The sequence below is a fragment of the Myxine glutinosa genome, chromosome 10 (assembly GCF_964187855.1).
Source record: "Myxine glutinosa chromosome 10, kmMyxGlut1.1, whole genome shotgun sequence".
NCBI classification, from domain to species: Eukaryota; Metazoa; Chordata; class Myxini; order Myxiniformes; family Myxinidae; genus Myxine; species Myxine glutinosa.
The window spans coordinates 95,108,978-95,129,471 of NC_136270.1; the positions used below are offsets into that span (position 1 = coordinate 95,108,978).

Sequence of the window (20,494 nt, forward strand, 5' to 3'; positions counted from 1 at the left end):
ACTATGGCGCCGGGGATCCCCGCCGGTGACGTCACCGGCTGGAGCAAGGAGATTCTGATGCCGGTCTTGCTTGGGGGACCCATGGGTCGCTACAACATTCTCTTTTATTATGAACAGTATATACGAGGTCGTGCTTGTTTATACATTATTTGTTATTTATAAAGTACATTTTTCTTATTTAAAAACACGTAACTAAAAAAATTGGTGTGGTTTTTTTGGGGGGCTGGAACGGATTAATAGCATTTCAATGCCTTTTAATGGGGAAATTTAATTTGAGAAACGAGCAAATTGAGTTACGAGCTCGGTCACAGAACGAATTAAACTCGTAAGTCAAGGTTTCACTGTATATATATATATATATATATATATATATATATATATATATATATATATATATATATATATATATATATATATATATATATATATATATATATATATACGTATATATATATACGTATATATATATATATACGTATATATATATATATACGTATATATATATATATACGTATATATATATACGTATATATATATATATACGTATATATATATATATACGTATATATATATACGTATATATATATACGTATATATATATATATATATATATATATATATATATATATATATATATATATATATATATATTGTTGCGAATATGGAATTTGGCCTCCATATCCGCTTGTAAATATTCCCCTATTTCTCCAATACTCCCCAACTTTCCCCAATCCCCCATTCCCTAGTCCCATTGCATGTAAATAACACTCAGTAGAGCCGACCTTCCCCTTATTCCCCCATTAAATGTCGTGCCCAGGTCCACCGCACCACACGTAGACAACTTTCGGACATCTTGCTAGTTATTCTTAATCTATGTCAGTTAAGGACTCGTTTCCATTAATTCTGACTCTTCGTTGCACCAGAATGTGATTATATGGCATCAGTAGTGAGTTTAGGACCTTTCCCATACCTCCTCCCATCTTCTTCCCCGTCTACAACAACAGAGGGGCGCTGCGCGGGGGGGAGTGTGCGTCCTCCCACCGGCTCGGTTCGCCGCCATCGACAATGCGCTCCAGACGATGCGCTCCAGACCATGCGCTCCACGGGGTTACCACGAAGGGGCTCCTTGTCAGCTCCTCGTCAGGGGCGGAGCCGGTAACCCCCCCCCGCACGCACCCAATGAGAAGCAACGTGCCGATTCACGAGGCGGAGCTGACGAGCTGAGGGCGTGTCACTCCCCGCCGGATATACGCGGCCACGTAGCGGACGTGACGTCAGATGCGCCCCCAGCTTGAGCAGACAAGACGCCATCCGAGCGCTGCGACCTCCCCGCATCTCTAGACCGGACCGGGTCGACCCTGTCCTTGAGCCAAGAGTGCACCTTGAGCCATCGATACCCGCTTTCCTAGCCATCAAACCCCGTGTGAGTCAGCTTTGTCCCGTTTATCTGTCGTCTGTTGGGAATAATATAACATTGTGTCTAAGTGCTTGTCTTTCTATGTTGTACCTCTCGTCCCTGTAATCTGACCTTCCGAACGAATATAATCTCCTCCGGAGGTCTTGAGAACTGAACCCTGGGTGTCGTGTCATTTGAAACCCAGCCGTGTCTTCTTTTTCCTTATTGAGCCAGCGTGGCGCGGCTTCGTCAACGTTCGAGTACAATCGGGTAATTTGTGCGGACACGACGGCCATTCCGCTCGGCCCACCTTAACATCAAAGTCGTGTCGGTAACAATTGGTGTCAGGAGTGGGATTCGGACCCGGGACTAAATTAGTTAGGCCCAAATTTTGGGAGGGAAAATCGAGCCGGAGCGCGTACGGCGCTCGACCAAATCGATCCGGAGCGCGGTCCCGCGGTTACTGCGCTCGACGAAATTATAACAGCAAAATTTGGATTGGTGTTACGAAACTCGAATTTTGAAAGTCGCGCTATGGCGGATCAAGACGGCTGGGGTCCGGTAGGGGAGAGTGAAGCAGGGTCGGTCCAGGACCAAATTGAGGGACGCGAGGAGAGCGAAGCAGTGAGGGCGGCAGGGTCGCAAAATAGCGTTGTCACGCACGAGGTGGCCACGGCGTCCACGCCCGCGGCAGCGCCCCTGGTGGATTCGAACCTTTTCCTCCTGCAAATGAGGGCCCTTATGGAACAAATGGTGGGAATGAGGGCTGATAGTGAGCGGTTGGGAAACCAAATGGGGGTAATGAGGGACGAAGCGAGGGGTACTGGTGAGAAGGTAGACAAAAATTTTGAGGGGTTAGACAATGGGATAAAAGAGGTGAGAAATGGGTTAATGGGGGTAGAAAATAGAATGGCTGCCCAGGAGAATCAGATAGAGGGAGTGAAAAATGGGTTAGAGGGGTTAGAAAACAGTATGGAAGGCAAATTGAGGGACATGAGGGACCAAGCGGAAAGGGAAGTTAAACAAATGGAGCAGCAGATAGAGGGGGTCAGAATGGGGGTAGAAACGAAATTAGATGCTCACAGGGAGGAAATGGAGCAGATGAGGGTGGCATCTGGGCAGGAGATGCAAGTGATGGGAGAGGGGATCAGAAGAGGAGTGAGTGAGGAGGTCGGAGGAGTGCGCGAGGAGGTGAGGCACTGTAAGGAGCGCATGGAGAAGGAGGTGAGAAAGGGGACTGTAAAATTGCAAGGGGGTATAGAGGAGTTGACGCTGGGAGTAGAACAACTGACAGTGGGACAAAAGGAGTTGGGGGAACAGGTAAAGAAGAACACAGCGGTAATAGAGGGGTTAAAATCGACGCAGAAGGAGATGAAAAAGGACGTAGGGGTAATTAAAAAAGAGTGTCAGACGGTACATGAGGACTTGACGAAAAAAATGAACAAAGTGGTAGAGGTGATGGAGGTTAAAGAGCGGGAGGTGCGGGAGCACATAGAAAAAAATAAAGTGGAGTTAGAGGAAGAACTTAAAGGGGCGCACGAGGAGATGAAGGAGGTGAAGCAGAAATTAGAAGAAGTGGAAGAGGGGGTGAGCGAAATTAAAAAGCGACGGAGAGAGGATAAGAAAGAGATAAAAGAGGAGGTAAAAGAATTGGTCCAGAGTCTGTGTTCGGATCGTGATGATGTGCTCATTAACCGGATGAGGGATTCGCAGGTGATGGAGGAGAAGCGAAGAGAAAGAGGACCCGGTGTAAGTGGTGACCAATATGGTCGTGCGTATGATGCGCCAGGTGATTTAATAAGCTTGGGGGTCGAGATAGACCCGGATGTTCGTGAGAGGCCAAGAGTGAGGTGTATGGCTGGTCCGGAGGGTATGGAACGAGAGGTGCGAGGTGTGGGTGAGCAAGGTTGTGGTGGTATGGAATGGGTAGCGGGTTGCGGAGGTGTGACCCATGCATCGACACCAACAGGGGTAGTTGTTGGAGGGACCGGGGAGGCACGAGAGCCCCTTGGGGGTAGTGTACTGTGGGGGCCCGGCCGGTTCGGCCCCGCGCTGACCCCGCAAGGGGCGACGCACGGGGTCCGGCAGGCGGGCAACGACTCACATACGAGGTGGTCCCACAAGGTCCCACTCGCGCCGTATGACGGCAAGAGTGATCTACGCGCGTACCTGGCGCAGTTCGACTGTGTGTGTAAGGGCAACGGTTGGGGTGAGGACGAAGGTGGAGTACACCTGGTGGCCGCATTGTGCGGCGCGGCGGCGGAGGTGCTGACGGCATTACCAGCAGGTGCTCTCACCCTGCCAGCCCTCCGCGACGCCCTAATTAATCGATTCGGCATAGAACAGCAGAGCGAGCTTGTTAAAGCTCAGCTCGCGCTGTGAAAACGCAAGCCCCAGGAAGCCATCGGGGAACTTGCCCACGACATTCGCCGCGCAGTGGGGATCGCACATGCTAGCATGGCAGCGGATTCCCGGGAAAGCCTGGCGCTGGACCATTTTATCCAGGCCCTCCCGGATATTGAGCTCCGGCAACAGCTCGCCATGTGGCGCCCGCAGACTCTGAGCCAGGCGGCTGACGCTGCGGCCCGTTGGGAAGCAGCGAGGCCCCTAGCCCGAGGGGGCGAGCGTCTCGCAATGGCGGTCCGCCAGGTGGGACCCCCGATGGAGGGCGGACCCCTTAGGGGACCCGCCCCCGACGTGGGTCCTGACCTGGCGGGCATGGTCCGGAGGCTGGTGGACCAGCGCCTGGCGGGACCTGGACCATGGCAGGCGGCCCCGGAGGTGGCCCGCGGTGGACCACGAGCGGGTAATCCAATTCGGACCTACAGGGGGGGGAATTTGGAATTCCGGAGGCAAGCACCTTATCAGGTGAGGTGCTATACTTGCAACCGTCCGGGTCACCTGGCGCGGCACTGTCGAGCCATGCGCCAGGATGATCCCCGGCGGTTGAGGTCCTCAACTCCGCCCAGGGGGGAGCGGGTTAGCCGACCCCAGACACCCCCCCGCCAGACCCCGGGAAACTAGAAGGTGTCGGGCACGTAGGGCGGTGTTCGGCAACAGAGGATGGAGGAGAGCCCTCATTGACGCGACAGGTCATTTATTGTGGCCAAATTGGAACCGGTAGCCTGACAATTAGATGCAAAATTGCCGGCGTGGGGGTAGACGCCGTAGTGGACACAGGAGCTAGCGCCACGATCATCAGCCCTGTGGTCCTTGATTCGAGCGCAGGTGGCTGGGATAAGATCCAGCGCCTGCAAAATTATAGTTTGCAGCTTGCTACCGGGGTAACGGCCCCGATCATAGGGCGTGGTTCTGTGACCCTCAAGTTAGGGTCGGTAAGGAGGGAGATAGATGTTTGGGTGGCGGAGGTGTGCGACCCATGTTTAATAGGGTTGGACCTGTTGACTGCCAGCGGTTGTAAAATCGACTTGTGCCGGGGGATCCTGCAGGTGGGAGTAGAAGAGCTGCCGTTAGGGGGAGTGAGCACGGCCGAGAGAGCGGAGCTGGAGGCTTCCGAGGCCGTGACCATTCCCCCAAGGGCCGAGGCGATAGTGCCGGCCCGGTGGGCAGCTCGCCCAACATGGCAGGAGTCCTGCGGCCTGGTCGAACCGGTGGCAGCGCAGTCCATACCGGGTTTGATCGTGGGCCGCACCCTTGTAAAAACGGACGGGCCGGTAGTGGCCGTCCGAGTAGTAAATGTGAGTACAGAACCACGCACTATAGTAAGGGGCACGAGGGTAGCTGGCTGCACCCCAGTTGAGGAAGTCGCGACAGTGAGGGGCGAGAACGTCCAGCCGAGCCGACCCCGGGGGGAGCCTTCAATAAGAAGTAGGAATTGGCCCGATCCCATTTGCGAGATGGTAAATCGTAGTAGCGTAGAGTTGGGAGGTACCCAGAGGGAGGCCTTACACAAACTGGTTGGGTCCCATTTGGACCTCTTCTCCCTGTCCACCGAGGATATTGGACGTACGGGCCTGGTGAAACATCAGATCCACACCGGTGAGGCCCGGCCTATTCGTCAGGCCGCCCGACGGCTCCCTTGGAGCAAGAGGGCGGAAGCTGACGAGCAGGTTGCAAAAATGCTCGACGCAGGTGTGATCGAGCCCTCGGGAAGTCCTTGGATGTCACCTATTGTGCTGGTCAAAAAGAAGGATGGGACCACGCGGTTCTGCGTGGACTATCGCCAGCTAAACAACGTGACACTCAAGGACTCATATCCCCTGCCAAGGATTGATGACACCCTCGATGCCGTTGCGGGCTCAAATTGGTTCACAACTTTGGACCTCAAGAGTGGGTATTGGCAGGTGGAGATGCATAGGGCAGGGAAGGAGAAAACGGCATTTTCCACAGGTAAGGGACTGTATCAGTTTACTGTGATGCCGTTTGGTTTGTGTAACGCCCCCGCCACCTTTGAGAGATTGATGGAGCATGTACTAGGCGGCATGCCATGGCAATCATGCCTGGTGTACCTGGATGACGTCCTGGTACATGCCCAAACGTTCCCCCAGGCAGTAGCTAATTTGGACCAGGTGTTCGGGTGCCTCAGACAGGCAGGGTTGAAGCTGAACCCGAGTAAGTGCACTTTGTTTGCAAGAGAGGTGGCCTATCTAGGTCACGTGATCGGCCGCGAGGGGGTAAAAACGGACCCAGACAAAATTAAAGCGGTAGAGGAGTGGCCCGCACCACGTACCATCAAAGAGGTGCGGGGATTTTTGGGACTCTGCTCCTACTACCGGCGCTTTGTGGCGAAATTTGCGGAGTTGGCCCGTCCCCTCCACCGGCTTACGGAGAAGGGGACGCGATTTAATTGGACACGGGAGTGCCACGTGGCCTTCCAAAAATTGAAGGGGTGTCTGACATCCGCACCCCTTCTAGCTTACCCCACTAGCGACGGGGCATTTACCCTGGACACGGATGCGAGCCAGGAAGGATTGGGCGCAGTTTTGTCTCAGACACAGGAGGGCGTGGAGAGAGTGATTGGTTATTATAGTCGGGCCTTAAGTAGGCCCGAGCGAAATTATTGTGTCACTCGCAAAGAGTTATTGGCTATGCTGGCTGCCATGAACCATTTCCACCCGTACTTGTACGGGCGGGAATTTTTGGTTAGAACTGACCATTCCTCCTTGCAATGGCTCCTTCGGTTCAAGGAACCGGAGGGCCAAATTGCAAGGTGGTTGGAAAAGTTGCAGCAGTACGATTTTGATGTGGCCCATAGGGCCGGGAAGGCCCATGGTAATGCGGACGCACTCTCTCGGCGTCCTTGTCTGGGGGAAAACTGTAAATTTTGTGCGAGACACGAGGAGAGGGAGCAATTGGGCGATTCCGCCCCGATTCTCGTCGTCCGGGCAACCCGGGTGAGAGGGCCAATTTTGCCACTAACCGCGGACGAGGAATTTGGAGAGTTGGCTTGGAGCACGGCCCAGCAGGAGGATCCTGTTCTGGGGCCGGTGTTCCAATGGGTCAAATTGGGGCAAAGACCAAAGGGGGAAGAGGTCACCCCCCTCGGGGCGCAGACAAAGGCATATTGGGCTCAGTGGCAGACCCTGGAATTGAAAGGCAACATCTTGTATCGCAAGTGGGTGGAGGTTCCCTCTGATAGAACTTCCTGGCTGGTGATAGTCCCTGACAAATTCAAGAACGTCATATTGCAACAGGTGCATGGTACCCGCTCCGGCGGCCATTTGGGCAGGACAAAGACAATATCTCGGGTCCGCCGGAGGTTCTATTGGGTGAATATGGGGCGCGACATACAGGACTGGTGTCGGAGATGCGACGCCTGTACTGCCAAAAAGGGACCAGCACGGAGGATGAGGGCCCCCCTTCAATTACACCAGGTGGGGGCCCCCCTAGAGCGGGTGGCCATGGATATCCTAGGCCCACTACCCCGCACCCGCCTAGGTAATAAGTACATCCTCGTTGTGATGGACTACTTCACCAAGTGGCCGGAGGCCTACGCCCTCCCCAACCAAGAAGCAGGGGTGGTAGCGCAGGCCTTCGTGGAAGGATTTGTGTGCCGGCATGGGATTCCACAGGAGTTGCACACCGACCAGGGACGAAATTTTGAGAGCAAATTGCTAAAAGATGTGTGCAGTCTCCTGTCAATTCGGAAAACCAGAACAACGCCTTTAAGACCTCAATCTGACGGGATGGTGGAAAGATTCAACCGAACTCTAATCCAACAACTGGCACTGTTCACCACCACCCGTCAGGATGACTGGGACGAACATCTCCCTTATTTGCTCATGGCCTACCGAACCAGCCAGCACGGGGCCACCGCATGCAGTCCAGCGTTGCTTATGTATGGGCGGGAGTTACGGGCTCCCGCCGACTTGCTATGCGGTCCCGTGCCAGACACAGTGGTTAACCCGCCGAGGGAGGGGTACGCACGTCACCTAGAGGAAGGCATGGAGCTAGTCCATGCCTTCGCCCGCCGCCAACTCCATCTGGCGGGGGAAAAGATGAAGCGCAGGTACGACGACCGGAGCCAGGGGAGTCAATACGCTCCGGGGATGAAGATTTGGTTCTTTAATCCCCGGAGGCGGAAGGGAAGGTGCCCAAAACTCACCTCCCCCTGGCAAGGCCCAGGAGTCGTCCTGTCGCAAATCTGTGACGTGGTCTTTAAGATCAAAATGGGGCCACGAGCCCTCCCTCGGATCGTCCACGCTGACCGGATATGGCCTTACACCGGCGAGCAGGCGCCCCCGTGGATTGCCTCGGCTTTAGATGCCGAGGCGGGACCCAGTACCTCTGAATAAGGGGGGCTTATTAGTGCCAGAGGACTGGGGGATTGAGGAGCGATAGGCCCGGTGGGAGAGGGTGGCATCCCTGCCACCTTTCCCATGAGTGGGGCAAATGCGCACTAGCTTATGGGGTGTATGGCAGTGAAAACTAGCCCGGGTGGGTTAGGATATTGTGTGTAGGGATCTAGAAGATGACATTAGGTAACGTTAAGTTTAGTTAGTGACTGATACCTGTAGTGGGGACGCAGGTAGATTAGTATGGATGATAATGACGTGGGAGCGCAATAGTTTAAAGGGACGACTGGGAAGCGCAAGTTTCAGAAGGGAGTAGTTAGCTGAGATGATGCTGTGTGTGTGAGAATTGAACAGGTGTGATTGCACAGGTGTGCAACTGGACAGGTGTGTGGAGCAGTGTATGAGTAGTGAGTGTTGTGGATCAGCGCGAATGCGCTTGGGGAGAGAAGGGTGCAGGTGGCACCAGGTGTGAGAGCACAGGTGTGCAAGTACAGGTGTGTGGAGAGAGTTGGAGTAAGTGGTACGGAGTGGTGTGCATGGTGCGAAGGTGTGGATGGGGGAAGAGTGGACCCCCTTTCACGAGTACCCGGGGCGGGTAGTGTAAGTGTTAGGTAGAGGGTACAGGTAAATTGTGGTTGGATATTGGCACTTGTGGTGCGGTTGCAGAATGGTGTTGTGAATGGGTGCATTAGTGTTGTGGAAATGGCTTGGCGTGTAGCCTGTTAGTGCGTGTAGTTGGTTGGGCACTCCACCACTGTGAGGATGTCGGCCAGGTGAGGCCGCAGGTGGGCTCTGGGAGCCGGTAGAGTTGTGGATGGGGCCCGAGGATCCGGAGGACGGACCCGGGTAGCCCAGTGCCAGAGAGGGCACCGAGTGGGGAGAGTGCCAGAGGGCCTTCCCCAAGTAGTTAGGTTAGGGCAAGGAGCAGGTAAGCTCGGAGGCAACTGCAGTGGTGGAGGTGTGCAGGTGGGTAGACCCACTGGGAGAGGTACACGCCGCAGCCCAGAAATTGTGCGAGGGCACCGGGAGATGAATCGGGGGAGTGAGACCCCAAATTGAAAAGCACCACAGTCTGGCCAATGGGAATTGGTTTTTAGAACCAATAGTGTAAGAGGGCCAATGGTTTGGCCGGAGAAAGACCCCGGGTAGTGTAAAGTTGTAAAGTCATTTAGGAAATAGTTAGGATTGATGAACCTGTCGCACCATACGCAGCCACTTACCTGTGGTGATGATGATGACTCCACACCTGTGTTTTCTTTGTTTGTTGCAGGAAATGAGATTGCTGTGTGGATTTGTGAGACGCATCACGACGTGGATGAGACATTGGGGTGATTCCATCTCTCCCTCCCTAGGAGGGACTGATGATGAATTGGTAATGGCAAATTTTGATGTGCAGTTGGAGATGGCAAATTTTGATGAGAGTTGAAAATGGCAAATTTGATTGGTTAGGAGGGAGAGAAGACGAATTTGGTTTATGGGAGGAACGGGGAAGACAGTAGGGATGTTTGTTGATTTGTAAAGTAGATGTTTATGGGTAGTGTTGTGTTTTGTGGATACAGTAAGGGGTAAGGGAGGGGCCATGTAGGTTACCTGGTGGGGGGGGGGGGGCGTACGATAGGAACGTACCTGTCTCACCTGGTTCCCATGTGCCCCCAGTGTGCATCACCTTACATTGCGTGCACTTTTGCGCCCTTACCACCTTACTCACTTGTCTGCTTCTTTTGTCTCCCACCTCCGAGGATCTGGCTTTGGGGTAGAGAGAGAGGAGAGAGAGGTGCTGGCTGCGCAGTTGTGGGCCTGCACTTTCGCTGTTTGCTGCCGGGATCGATACACCATATGGACCGCAATGTTTGTGGCCACCCACAATGGACCGCAGTTCGTTTGCGGCCAAGCACCACCCGGGGATGGACCTATGGGTCAACGTGGCACCTATGCCATACAGGTGAACCACTTTTAGTTAACACCAAGTGCACCACAAGAAGAGCAAGAGACACCTGCAGGGTTAGGGGTTGTCGAATTTATTTTTATTCCAATGAACAATGGTGACTGCACCGATTGGTGGTGGGGTGGTGCTTTTGATGCTCGGGAAGGGTGCTCTGCACGTTATTAAAGGCCGTCGGCCACAGAGCACTCGTGGGTTGGTGTATCGATGCTGGCAAGCGCGCTCTCTCTATGCATAACATCTGCATGTGTTCCTCCAAAAACAGGTCCTGGATCGTAGTGTAAATAGCAGCGTAGTCGTGTAAATAATGCTCCCTACCGGCTGTATGTTTAGTTTGCGAATTCTTTCCGGATTCGGTTATCCTGTGGGTGTGTTTCTGTGAGGAGAAGGGTGCAACGTCGCAGGGGGACATATTTACTCATTTGTGAATATCTGTAAAACTGTCGCACTCAGGGTAGAGTTAATAGTAGAGGGAACTACATTGCGTGCCACACTAAAGTAGGTAAAAATTTATCGGGTCGGGACGCCCCGAGGGTAGAGAAGGGTGCAATGTTGCGAATATGGAATTTGGCCTCCATATCCGCTTGTAAATATTCCCCTATTTCTCCAATACTCCCCAACTTTCCCCAATCCCCCATTCCCTAGTCCCATTGCATGTAAATAACACTCAGTAGAGCCGACCTTCCCCTTATTCCCCCATTAAATGTCGTGCCCAGGTCCACCGCACCACACGTAGACAACTTTCGGACATCTTGCTAGTTATTCTTAATCTATGTCAGTTAAGGACTCGTTTCCATTAATTCTGACTCTTCGTTGCACCAGAATGTGATTATATGGCATCAGTAGTGAGTTTAGGACCTTTCCCATACCTCCTCCCATCTTCTTCCCCGTCTACAACAACAGAGGGGCGCTGCGCGGGGGGGAGTGTGCGTCCTCCCACCGGCTCGGTTCGCCGCCATCGACAATGCGCTCCAGACGATGCGCTCCAGACCATGCGCTCCACGGGGTTACCACGAAGGGGCTCCTTGTCAGCTCCTCGTCAGGGGCGGAGCCGGTAACCCCCCCCCCGCACGCACCCAATGAGAAGCAACGTGCCGATTCCACGAGGCGGAGCTGACGAGCTGAGGGCGTGTCACTCCCCGCCGGATATACGCGGCCACGTAGCGGACGTGACGTCAGATGCGCCCCCAGCTTGAGCAGACAAGACGCCATCCGAGCGCTGCGACCTCCCCGCATCTCTAGACCGGACCGGGTCGACCCTGTCCTTGAGCCAAGAGTGCACCTTGAGCCATCGATACCCGCTTTCCTAGCCATCAAACCCCGTGTGAGTCAGCTTTGTCCCGTTTATCTGTCGTCTGTTGGGAATAATATAAGATTGTGTCTAAGTGCTTGTCTTTCTATGTTGTACCTCTCGTCCCTGTAATCTGACCTTCCGAACGAATATAATCTCCTCCGGAGGTCTTGAGAACTGAACCCTGGGTGTCGTGTCATTTGAAACCCAGCCGTGTCTTCTTTTTCCTTATTGAGCCAGCGTGGCGCGGCTTCGTCAACGTTCGAGTACAATCGGGTAATTTGTGCGGACACGACGGCCATTCCGCTCGGCCCACCTTAACATCAAAGTCGTGTCGGTAACAATATATTGTAACGGTTTTGAGAAGTGTAACGAATTTGAGAAGTGTAACGGTTTTTGAGAAGTGTAACAATTTTGGAGGAAGTGTAACGAATGTGAAAAGTATGGTTTTGTTATGTGTAACACCCTCATAATGTAAATAATGGTCGCAGCCGTCCTCCTAGTTAATTCCATGAAACTTACACGTAGGCCATGATATATCTTTTTAAATAGTGTATTTCCTTATTCCATGTAGGCTAAATATGTGTTTCCCACTAGATTGACTCTGCATTGTATCAAACGAAATAAGTGTAGGCCCTTTCAATTTCCCCAATCATCTCCGCTCTCCCAAAGTTCCTTTCAAAAGCGGTGCGAGTGGTGTTCAATCCCGCAAGCCGCCATTGCCCATGTGCTAATCTCGGAGAAGAAAGGCGTGTCTCCACCTCGTCATAGAGGGGAGGAGTGAGCCAACCCCACTTGGCCAACCAGCACCGCGGTTAGCGACCCGGTAGGCGTGCCCTCGCAGCCGGCGGCTTGATTCCGCCCGGAGTAATAAAAGGGACTGGAAGGGACTGCTTCACCAGATGAGAGATGAGCGAAGAGGTGACATACGAAAAGGAGCTGTGAGCTGAGCTGTGAGCGGTGAGAGGCGAGACGCTCCAAGCCAAAGAGGAGAGGAAACCAGCTTTGGAGAGACGCGCTGAGAGGAGGGAGACGGCTCCACCAGAAGGAGAGGAGCAGGTGTGACCGAGCCAGCGCGTGACGTCTACAGCATCGGCAGCGGATACGCGACGGAGGGTTTTCCCACCAAAACCGCGAGGAATTGAGAGCTGCTGCCTCCGACCCTGCCTCCCTCTCCAGCAATCCACCTCAAGCCCTACCTGCCTGCAATATCCCCCGTGTAAGTGTGAACGTCGTCTGTCCTACTCGTTGTCTTGGGGTTAAGTAAAATGAATAGTTTAAGCTAACGATGCACTGTGTGACGGCTTCTTCCATCCATTGCTGTAAATAATTTTGGTCGCTCTTTCTTTTTTGCTTGTGTGTGTATAATAAATCTGTTCTTCCTCCGTACTCTGTCTTCTTCTCTTTTCATTCTCTTTCGGTCGCTTTAGAGGTTTCCCGATTGAATATCTGCGGTGCGATCTGGTCAACGTCGGGTGGAATCGGGGAGTAACTGTTCGGACGCGGTAATACCAACCGCTCGGTAAAATAACATCTTAATCCGGGATCCGTAACAATATATATATATATACACAAAGAATTAAGTTAAGCACCCCCCCCGTTTTTTTACAACCTCGCACATTACAAGTTTGTTGTCGTCAAAACAGTGTAATATACCCATGTTATTGCTATATTTTCTGGAGAAGTGATATTATGGTCACATAAAAACATAACAATCATGCCGTTTTCAATATTTTATTCTGAATAATTTAAGGTGAAATTTTTTGGGAATTTTAGGCATATTTTCACCTCAATTTAAGTATGGAGCTATAGGTCCATCACGGACAGTGTGGATGACGTTTATGTTTTCTAACGTACAGTCATTGTTCTGAGAAGACCTCTAGCGATCTTTGCGTCAATAACGTGTGTAGGACCCACGTGATCGGATCACTGACTAAACCCTACGTCTCATAGACCCTGTAAGCCGTCGTATGCGTTGCTGTGGCAGGTTGTTCCATTCCCGATGTAATGCACGTTCGGGACATGTTGGGACGACAAATTGCGAAGATGGTCCCTCCAATAGCCAATCTGGATGAATTGGAACGTGCATTACATCGGGAAGGGAACAACCTGCCACAGCAACGCATACGACGGCTTACAGGGTCTATGAGACGTAGGGTTGAGTCAGTGATCCGATCACGTGGGTCCTACACACGTTATTGACGCAAAGATCGCTAGAGGTCTTCTCAGAACAATGACTGTACGTTAGAAAACATAAACGTCATCCACACTGTCCGTGATGGACCTATAGCTCCATACTTAAATTGTGGTGAAAATATGCCTAAAATTCCCAAAAAATTTCACCTTAAATTATTCAGACTAACATATTGAAAACGGCATGATTGTTATGTTTTTATGTGACCATAATATCACTTCTCCAGAAAATATAGCAATAACATGGGTATATTACACTGTTTTGACGACAACAAACTTGTAATGTGCGAGGTTGTAAAAAAACGGGGGGGGTGCTTAACTTAATTCTTTGTGTATATATTAGGGTGGTGCTCAAAATAATTTTTTTTAAATATTTACTGGGACATGGCTTTATGTTGTTCCTTTTGTTCCAAAATGAAAAGACACCAAATATGAAAGCAATCTGATTTTATTTAGGGGTGCCACATCAGCCTTCAAACTAAAGGTGTCTACAAAACTTTTCTATATATGGATCGAAAGCAAAACCAGAAGTTTGTTTTATGAAAATCCACCCTCCACTCACTTTCTTTGTATTCTAGCAAACACAAGTTACAATAGCTGCACATATATTGCTATGAAAACTCAAATTCAATGATAACAATCCAAATGTTCAGTTCATAAAATGAAGAGACACCATATCACATAATATTAAAAAACCCAAATATAATGAGAAATGTAACTCCTATTTCTGGGCCTGTTTCACCACTGTTGCCTTCTTGGCATCGGGGTACATCTTCCTGTGAGCAGCAACAACTTGGAGCAGAGCTTGCTTTTGCTCTTCATCCTTTGTAAGGAGCTTATTGTAGTCTTGTATCAATGCGACACCCCTTTCTGCCCTGTCGTTCACCACGACTAAGCCACTGGCGGCTTTCTTTGCTTCCTGAAAGCTGGTTTCTTGCTCCCATGAACCAGGATCCTTATCCATCCAATCAGTTGGGGTCCCTAGGATGCTGAAGAAATGCTTGGTGTGTTTTGTTATGAGGCCAGCGATTGACAGGGTGGTTCCTCGTTTGATAGCTGGTCTCTTTGGAGAGGGGTTTTCACCGTCATTTTTCAATGCTTCAATCATATTGATCTTGCTTTCTTTGTCAATTCTGGTGTCAAAGAATGCAAATGCCACTAGTACTGGGCTCATGTACCACGTGTGGCGGCCAAGTGCCTTCAAGGCTGCCTGAGCCATCTTCTGATTGATTTGTTCAAACTTTTCCAACTTCTTGAAGAGGTTAATGTCATTCAGGGGAGCCTCAATAGCTTGTGGAGCCCGAAACCAAGCCTGTACATACACAAGGCAGACAAAAATGTTGAAGGCTCGGAGTTCTCTCGCCTCTCGAAGTGTCAAGTGGAACTCTGACTGAAACATGAACACCTGTAGTGAATATAGTGCTTTTGCCATCCATCTGGCTCTGTGCATTGCTCCTGGAGCCATGATCCGGATTCCACGAGGTGGGATTCCTCCCATGTAGATGACAGTCAGTTCTAGGAGTTCACGATAATCATCTCGTGGCTGCTGATCTTTCAAACACACAAGAACGTTTTTGCTTCCCACACAGTGTCTACAGATCCCATTGAAGCCTTCCTCTCTGAGAATTGATCGTGAAGAAACTTCCTGTCCTCGGGGTTGGTGATTATGGCCTCCGAATCTGCATGCCTAAGATCAAACGTCTTCTCCAAGGAGGCCTTGAAGGATACTTCCTTTTTCTCTTGGGTCGCACCACCCCGCTTTGCACCTTTTTGGAGGCTCCTCCATTCTTCATATAGCCTCTCCAAACGATGGATGCAGTGCTGCTCCGTCGTTGTAGGTAGGTGAGCTTTTTCCCAGAACTTCACAACCTCTTCAATGGTGAGGGTTGCACTCTCCCGGGCAGTGCGATTCTCCTTCTTCAGGTGATGGAAAAACAGGACAAGAGATTGATGCACAGTCGGGAGCTTGGCACCTTTGATGGCATCTCCAGAAGTGGACCCAATGAGATACACATTATCCTGAGCCCGAGTTTTCAATGAAACACTGGTACTAGCACATGCCATATCTGCAAATTAAGCAAGAATGTGGGTAAAATCCTGTTAATTCTTACTCCACAGGGTCACTCTCTACAAAAGAGCCACAGTCAATAAGTTAGGCCTACATATTACACACTAAAAAAGCGTACCCCTGACCCCGGGAACCTGTACAAAACATGCATGAAAATTGCCCAGATAGTGATCATAGGAAGTTTCAAAACTGTATGTATAATATATTGTATATATATAATGTATAATGTGTATTTATGTATATTTATTATTTAATGTATATTTACTATATATTTATTTTTAATATTATATTTAATGTATATATATAATTATGTATTTATTTTGTGTATATACAGCCAAAAAAATGGGAATTCCTATTTTTGCATGGGGGAAAATTTATCACTGATGTGGCACCCCTAAATATTATTGGATTCCATTCAAATTTGGTGTGGTTTCCTTTGACACCAAAAGGAACAATAATAGACCATGTCCCGGAGACAATCTGCATTTTGATTTTTTGAAGCCCACCCTAATATATATATATATATATATATATATATATATATATATATATATATATATATATATATATATATATAATATATATATATATATATATTTGTGTGCTCCTGTGTCCATCACGCTTTGTAAAGAGTTTCTGTTGTGCTTTTGGAACCGCTACCTTAAACTTAAAGTTTCAAATCCTGCTTCTTCCTCTTCCCTCCTGGAAAGACAGGATTTGAAAATAGGCATTTTAATGATTAATCGGATGCTATTTTTTGTTCCAAGTCACTACATTATTACCTTTCCAACCAAGTAAATGTAGTATTATTCTATTATAGCAGGAACCCTTTGCAATAAAACCACACTTATACACACATCGTCGTCATCGTCATCATCATATGTGATGATGAAATTTTATCTCTGCCTCTCAAACCTCGACTGGATTCCATAATAACATGCATTATGAATTTGAAGTTCAACAACAATTTCATATGCAACAACATGCACATGCACCAACAATTTTGCACATGCACCAACAATTTTGCACATGCAACAACAATTTTGCACATGCAACAACAATTTTGCACATGCAACAACAATTTTGCACATGCAACAACAATTTTGAACGGAATACATAAATTTAGAAAGTACACACTGTAAAAAGTTTACCGGTGCTTGTTTACACTTGGTTATTAACAATCAGTGGGCTCTCGATCACATGCCCTTTATAGGCAAAATATAATATCGTGAATTGATGTGATGCTCTTCTTGAGTGAACTACTTGGTCATTCTCTTCCATTTATATTCTCTAATTTACCTTCCTTTCTCTCCAATCCCCATTTTCTTTTCCTTTGCATGCAGAATTATGCAAAATGAGAGTTCTGTTGTTTGCCCAGTCATTGATACCATAGACTGGATGACGTTTGAATATTACATGCAGACGGGTGAGCCAGCTATTGGTGGTTTTGATTGGCGTCTCACCTTCCAGTGGCACAGTGTGCCAGAGTATGAGCGCCAGAGAAGATCATCTCGTGCTGACACCCTCAGGTAATGAGTCCAATAATTGTTTACTCAAGCACTTGGCCTATGGAAAAGTAATTGCACAAAGCATAGTTTTATTGAATGTTTTTAAACCTTCTTAGGTCTCCAACAATGGCAGGGGGTCTTTTTGCTGTAAGCAAACGCTACTTTGAACACATTGGCACATACGATGCTGGAATGGAGGTGTGGGGAGGTGAGAACCTGGAGCTGTCCTTCCGTGTGAGTAGCACCATCTGGAAGATACCCACACCCAAATCCAAATTGTATTGGTATCGAAGCCAGTGGCCATTTGTAAATGGGAGAAGGGAGGGGGAGGGGGGGAGGGGAATGGAGGGGAGGAGAGGGTGGAGGGGGAGGGGGTGGAGAGGGGGGGGGAGGGGAGGGGGAGAGGAGATGGGAGGGGGAGAGGAGTGTGGGGGAGGGGGAAGGGGAGGGGGAGGGGGGTGGGGAAGGGGTAGGGCAGAAAGGAAGGGGTAGGGGGAAAGGGAGGAGCTTGGGGGAAAGGGAGGGGAGGGATGGGGAAGGGGTGGGGCAGAAATGAAGGGGTAGGGGGGAAAGGGAGGGGCATGGGGGAAAGGGGAGGGGGTGGGGAAGGGGTAGGGCAGAAAGGAAGGGGTAGGGGGGAAAGGGAGGAGCATGGGGGAAAGGGAGGGGGAGGGGAGGGGGATGGGGAAGGGGTAGAGTGGAAAGGAAGGGGTAGGGGGGAAAGGGAGGGGCATGGGGGAAAGGGAGGGGGGGAAGGGGAGAGGGTAGGGTGGAGGGGGGAGGGGAGGGGGGAAGGGAGGGAGGGGGAGGAGGGAAGGGGAGGGGAGGGATATAGATGGTTACTGGCAATTGATCACATCCACAAATGATGTAATCCACACAATTTATGTACTTTACATAACGTTAATAGAATACATGGCCGTGTAGATGGGAAATACAGTTTGTTTGAAATAAATCACAAATATCAGATGAAAGTGAAAAAAAAACCTATGTGGTGTGAATGGCAATGTTCCTCGCTGAAAACTGAATTACGTGCGAATGCATAACTGTGAGATTATGGCGGCAAAGTTGGAACATCACGTGATCGCTCTGAGTGAATCAGCGCGCTGCTCTGCGACCAGCTGAGATTCCGTGTATAATGTTCCTCGCTGAAATGCGCTGAGGTAAATATGAATAAAAAATTCGATATATTTTCACTTTTATGTTTTGGCTAACTCGCGCGCTAGAACCTGACGAAGATCCTGAGCAAGGATCGCTACGTTATGCTAACGCTACGTTACGCTACGTTGCTACATTATGGCTAAAAATATGGATCTAAAGATGAAAGAAAAAAAACCTATGTGGTGTGAATGGCAATGTTCCTCGCTGAAATGTGAAAAAACTGTTTTTTGTTTTTTTGTATACTGAATCGAGGCTCGTGAAGGAGCTAAAAGAGGGGAGAAGAGGGGGAGGGGCGAGCGGAGAGGGAGAAGAGGGGGGAGGGGGAGAGGGGAAAAGAGGGGGGGAGGGGGAGAGGGGAGAAGAGGGGGAGAAGAGGGGGGGATGGGATGGGAGGGAGGGGAGCGGAGGGGAATGGGGGGGAGGGGAGGAGAGGAGAGGAGAGGGGGGAGGGGGAGAAGAAGAGGAGGGAGGGAGGGGAGGGGGGAGGAGAGGAGGGAGGGGGAGGTGAGGGGGAGGGATGGGAGGGGGAGAGGAGTGTGGGGGAGGGGGGATTGGGGAGGGGGGATGGGGGGAGGGGGAGGGGGGTGGGGAAGGGGTAGGGCAGAAAGGAAGGGGTAGGGGAAAGGGAGGAGCATGGGGGAAGAGGGAGGGGGATGGGAAGGGGTGGGGCAGAAAGGAAGGGGTAGGGGCGAAAGGGAGGGGCATGGGGGAAAGGGGGGGGGTGGGGAAGGGGTAGGGCAGAAAGGAAGGGGTAGGGGGAAAGGGAGGAGCATGGGGGGAAAGGGAGGGGAGGGGGAAGGGGGTTGGGTGGAAACGAAGGGGTAGGGGGGAAAGGGAGGGGCATGGGGGAGGGGGAGGGTAGGGGGGAAGGGGAGAGGGTAGGGTGGAGGGGGAAGGGAGGGGGAAGGGAGGGGAGTGGGACGGAGGGGGAGGAGGGAAGGGGAGGGGAGGGGTAGGGAGGAGGGGGGAGGGGGAGGTCCCCGCTGTACGTAGCGAACGCATAACTGTAAGATTATGGCGGCAAAGTTGGAACATCACATGATCGCTCTGAGCAAATCAGCCATGCTGCTCTGCCATTCCGGTCATTATATTCCTCGCTGAAATGCGCTGAGGTAAAAATATGGTTAAAAAATAAAAAATAAAATTATTTTAATAAATTTTTAGGTCGACCATGTTCGTACCAGGCTCAATGGCCATGTTTGTGCCAAATATCAAGTTCGTGAGCCTCTCCGTTTAGGAGTCTATCGGTAACATTACACACACACACACACACACACACACACACACACACACACACACACACACACTGTTTTATATATATATATATATATATGTATATGTATATGTATGTATATGTATATGTATATGTAATGTACTATGTATATATATGTATATGTATATATATATATATATATACATATATCGGTCTATCGGCCAGGGCCCGGGAAACTAGGCGGTGCAGGGCGGTGATCGGCAGTAGGGGATGGAGAAGAGCCCTCATTGACGCGACAGGTCATTTATTGTGGCCAAATTGGTACAGGTAGCTTGACAATTCGGTGCAAAATTGCCGGCGTGGGGGTAGACGCCGTAGTGGAAACAGGAGCTAGCGCCACGATCATCAGCCCTGTGATCCTTAATTCGAATGCAGACGGCTGGGATAAAATCCTCAGCGTCTGGAAAATCATAGTTTGCAGCTGGCTACCGGGGTAACGGCTCCGATCATAGGGCGTCGTTTGTAACCCTCAAGTTAGGGTCGGCAAAGAGGAGATAGAAGTTTGGGTGGCGGAAGTGTGCGACCCCATGCTTAATAGGGTTGGATTTGTTGACTGCCAGCGGTTGTAAATCGATTTGTGCCGGGGGACCCTGCAGGTGGGAGTAGAAGAGCTACCATTGGAGGGGGTGAGCACGACCCCGAGAGGATGGAGCTGGAGGCTTCTGAGGCCAGTGACCATCCCTCTGAGGGCCGAGGCCATAGTGCCCGGCGCCGATGGTCAGCTCGCCCCCGACATGGCAGGTGTCCTGCAGCCTGGTCGAACCGGTGGCAGCGCAGTCCATACCGGGTTTAATCGTGGCCGCACCCGCGTAAAAACGGACGGGCCGGTGGTGGCCGTCCGAGTAATTAATATTAGTGCAGAACCACGCACTATAGTAAGGGGCACGAAGGTAGCTGGCTGCACCCC

At 50.5% G+C, this 20,494-nt stretch overlaps 1 protein-coding gene across 2 annotated transcripts in view; it reads left to right on the top strand.

The window, feature by feature from the left end:
- The window catches only part of LOC137433945 (polypeptide N-acetylgalactosaminyltransferase 4), a 123,163-nt gene that overhangs the window by 39,054 nt on the left and 63,615 nt on the right, over positions 1–20,494 (top strand). For both annotated transcript variants that reach the window (XR_013624780.1, XM_068126455.2), the window contains exons 6-7: positions 16,989–17,174; positions 17,270–17,387. Coding sequence is in view for 1 of the 2 variants with exons in the window: in XM_068126455.2 (XP_067982556.1) it covers positions 16,989–17,174; positions 17,270–17,387 (304 nt within the window). In the remaining variant the exon portion in view is untranslated. The remainder of the gene's footprint in view (positions 1–16,988; positions 17,175–17,269; positions 17,388–20,494) is intronic.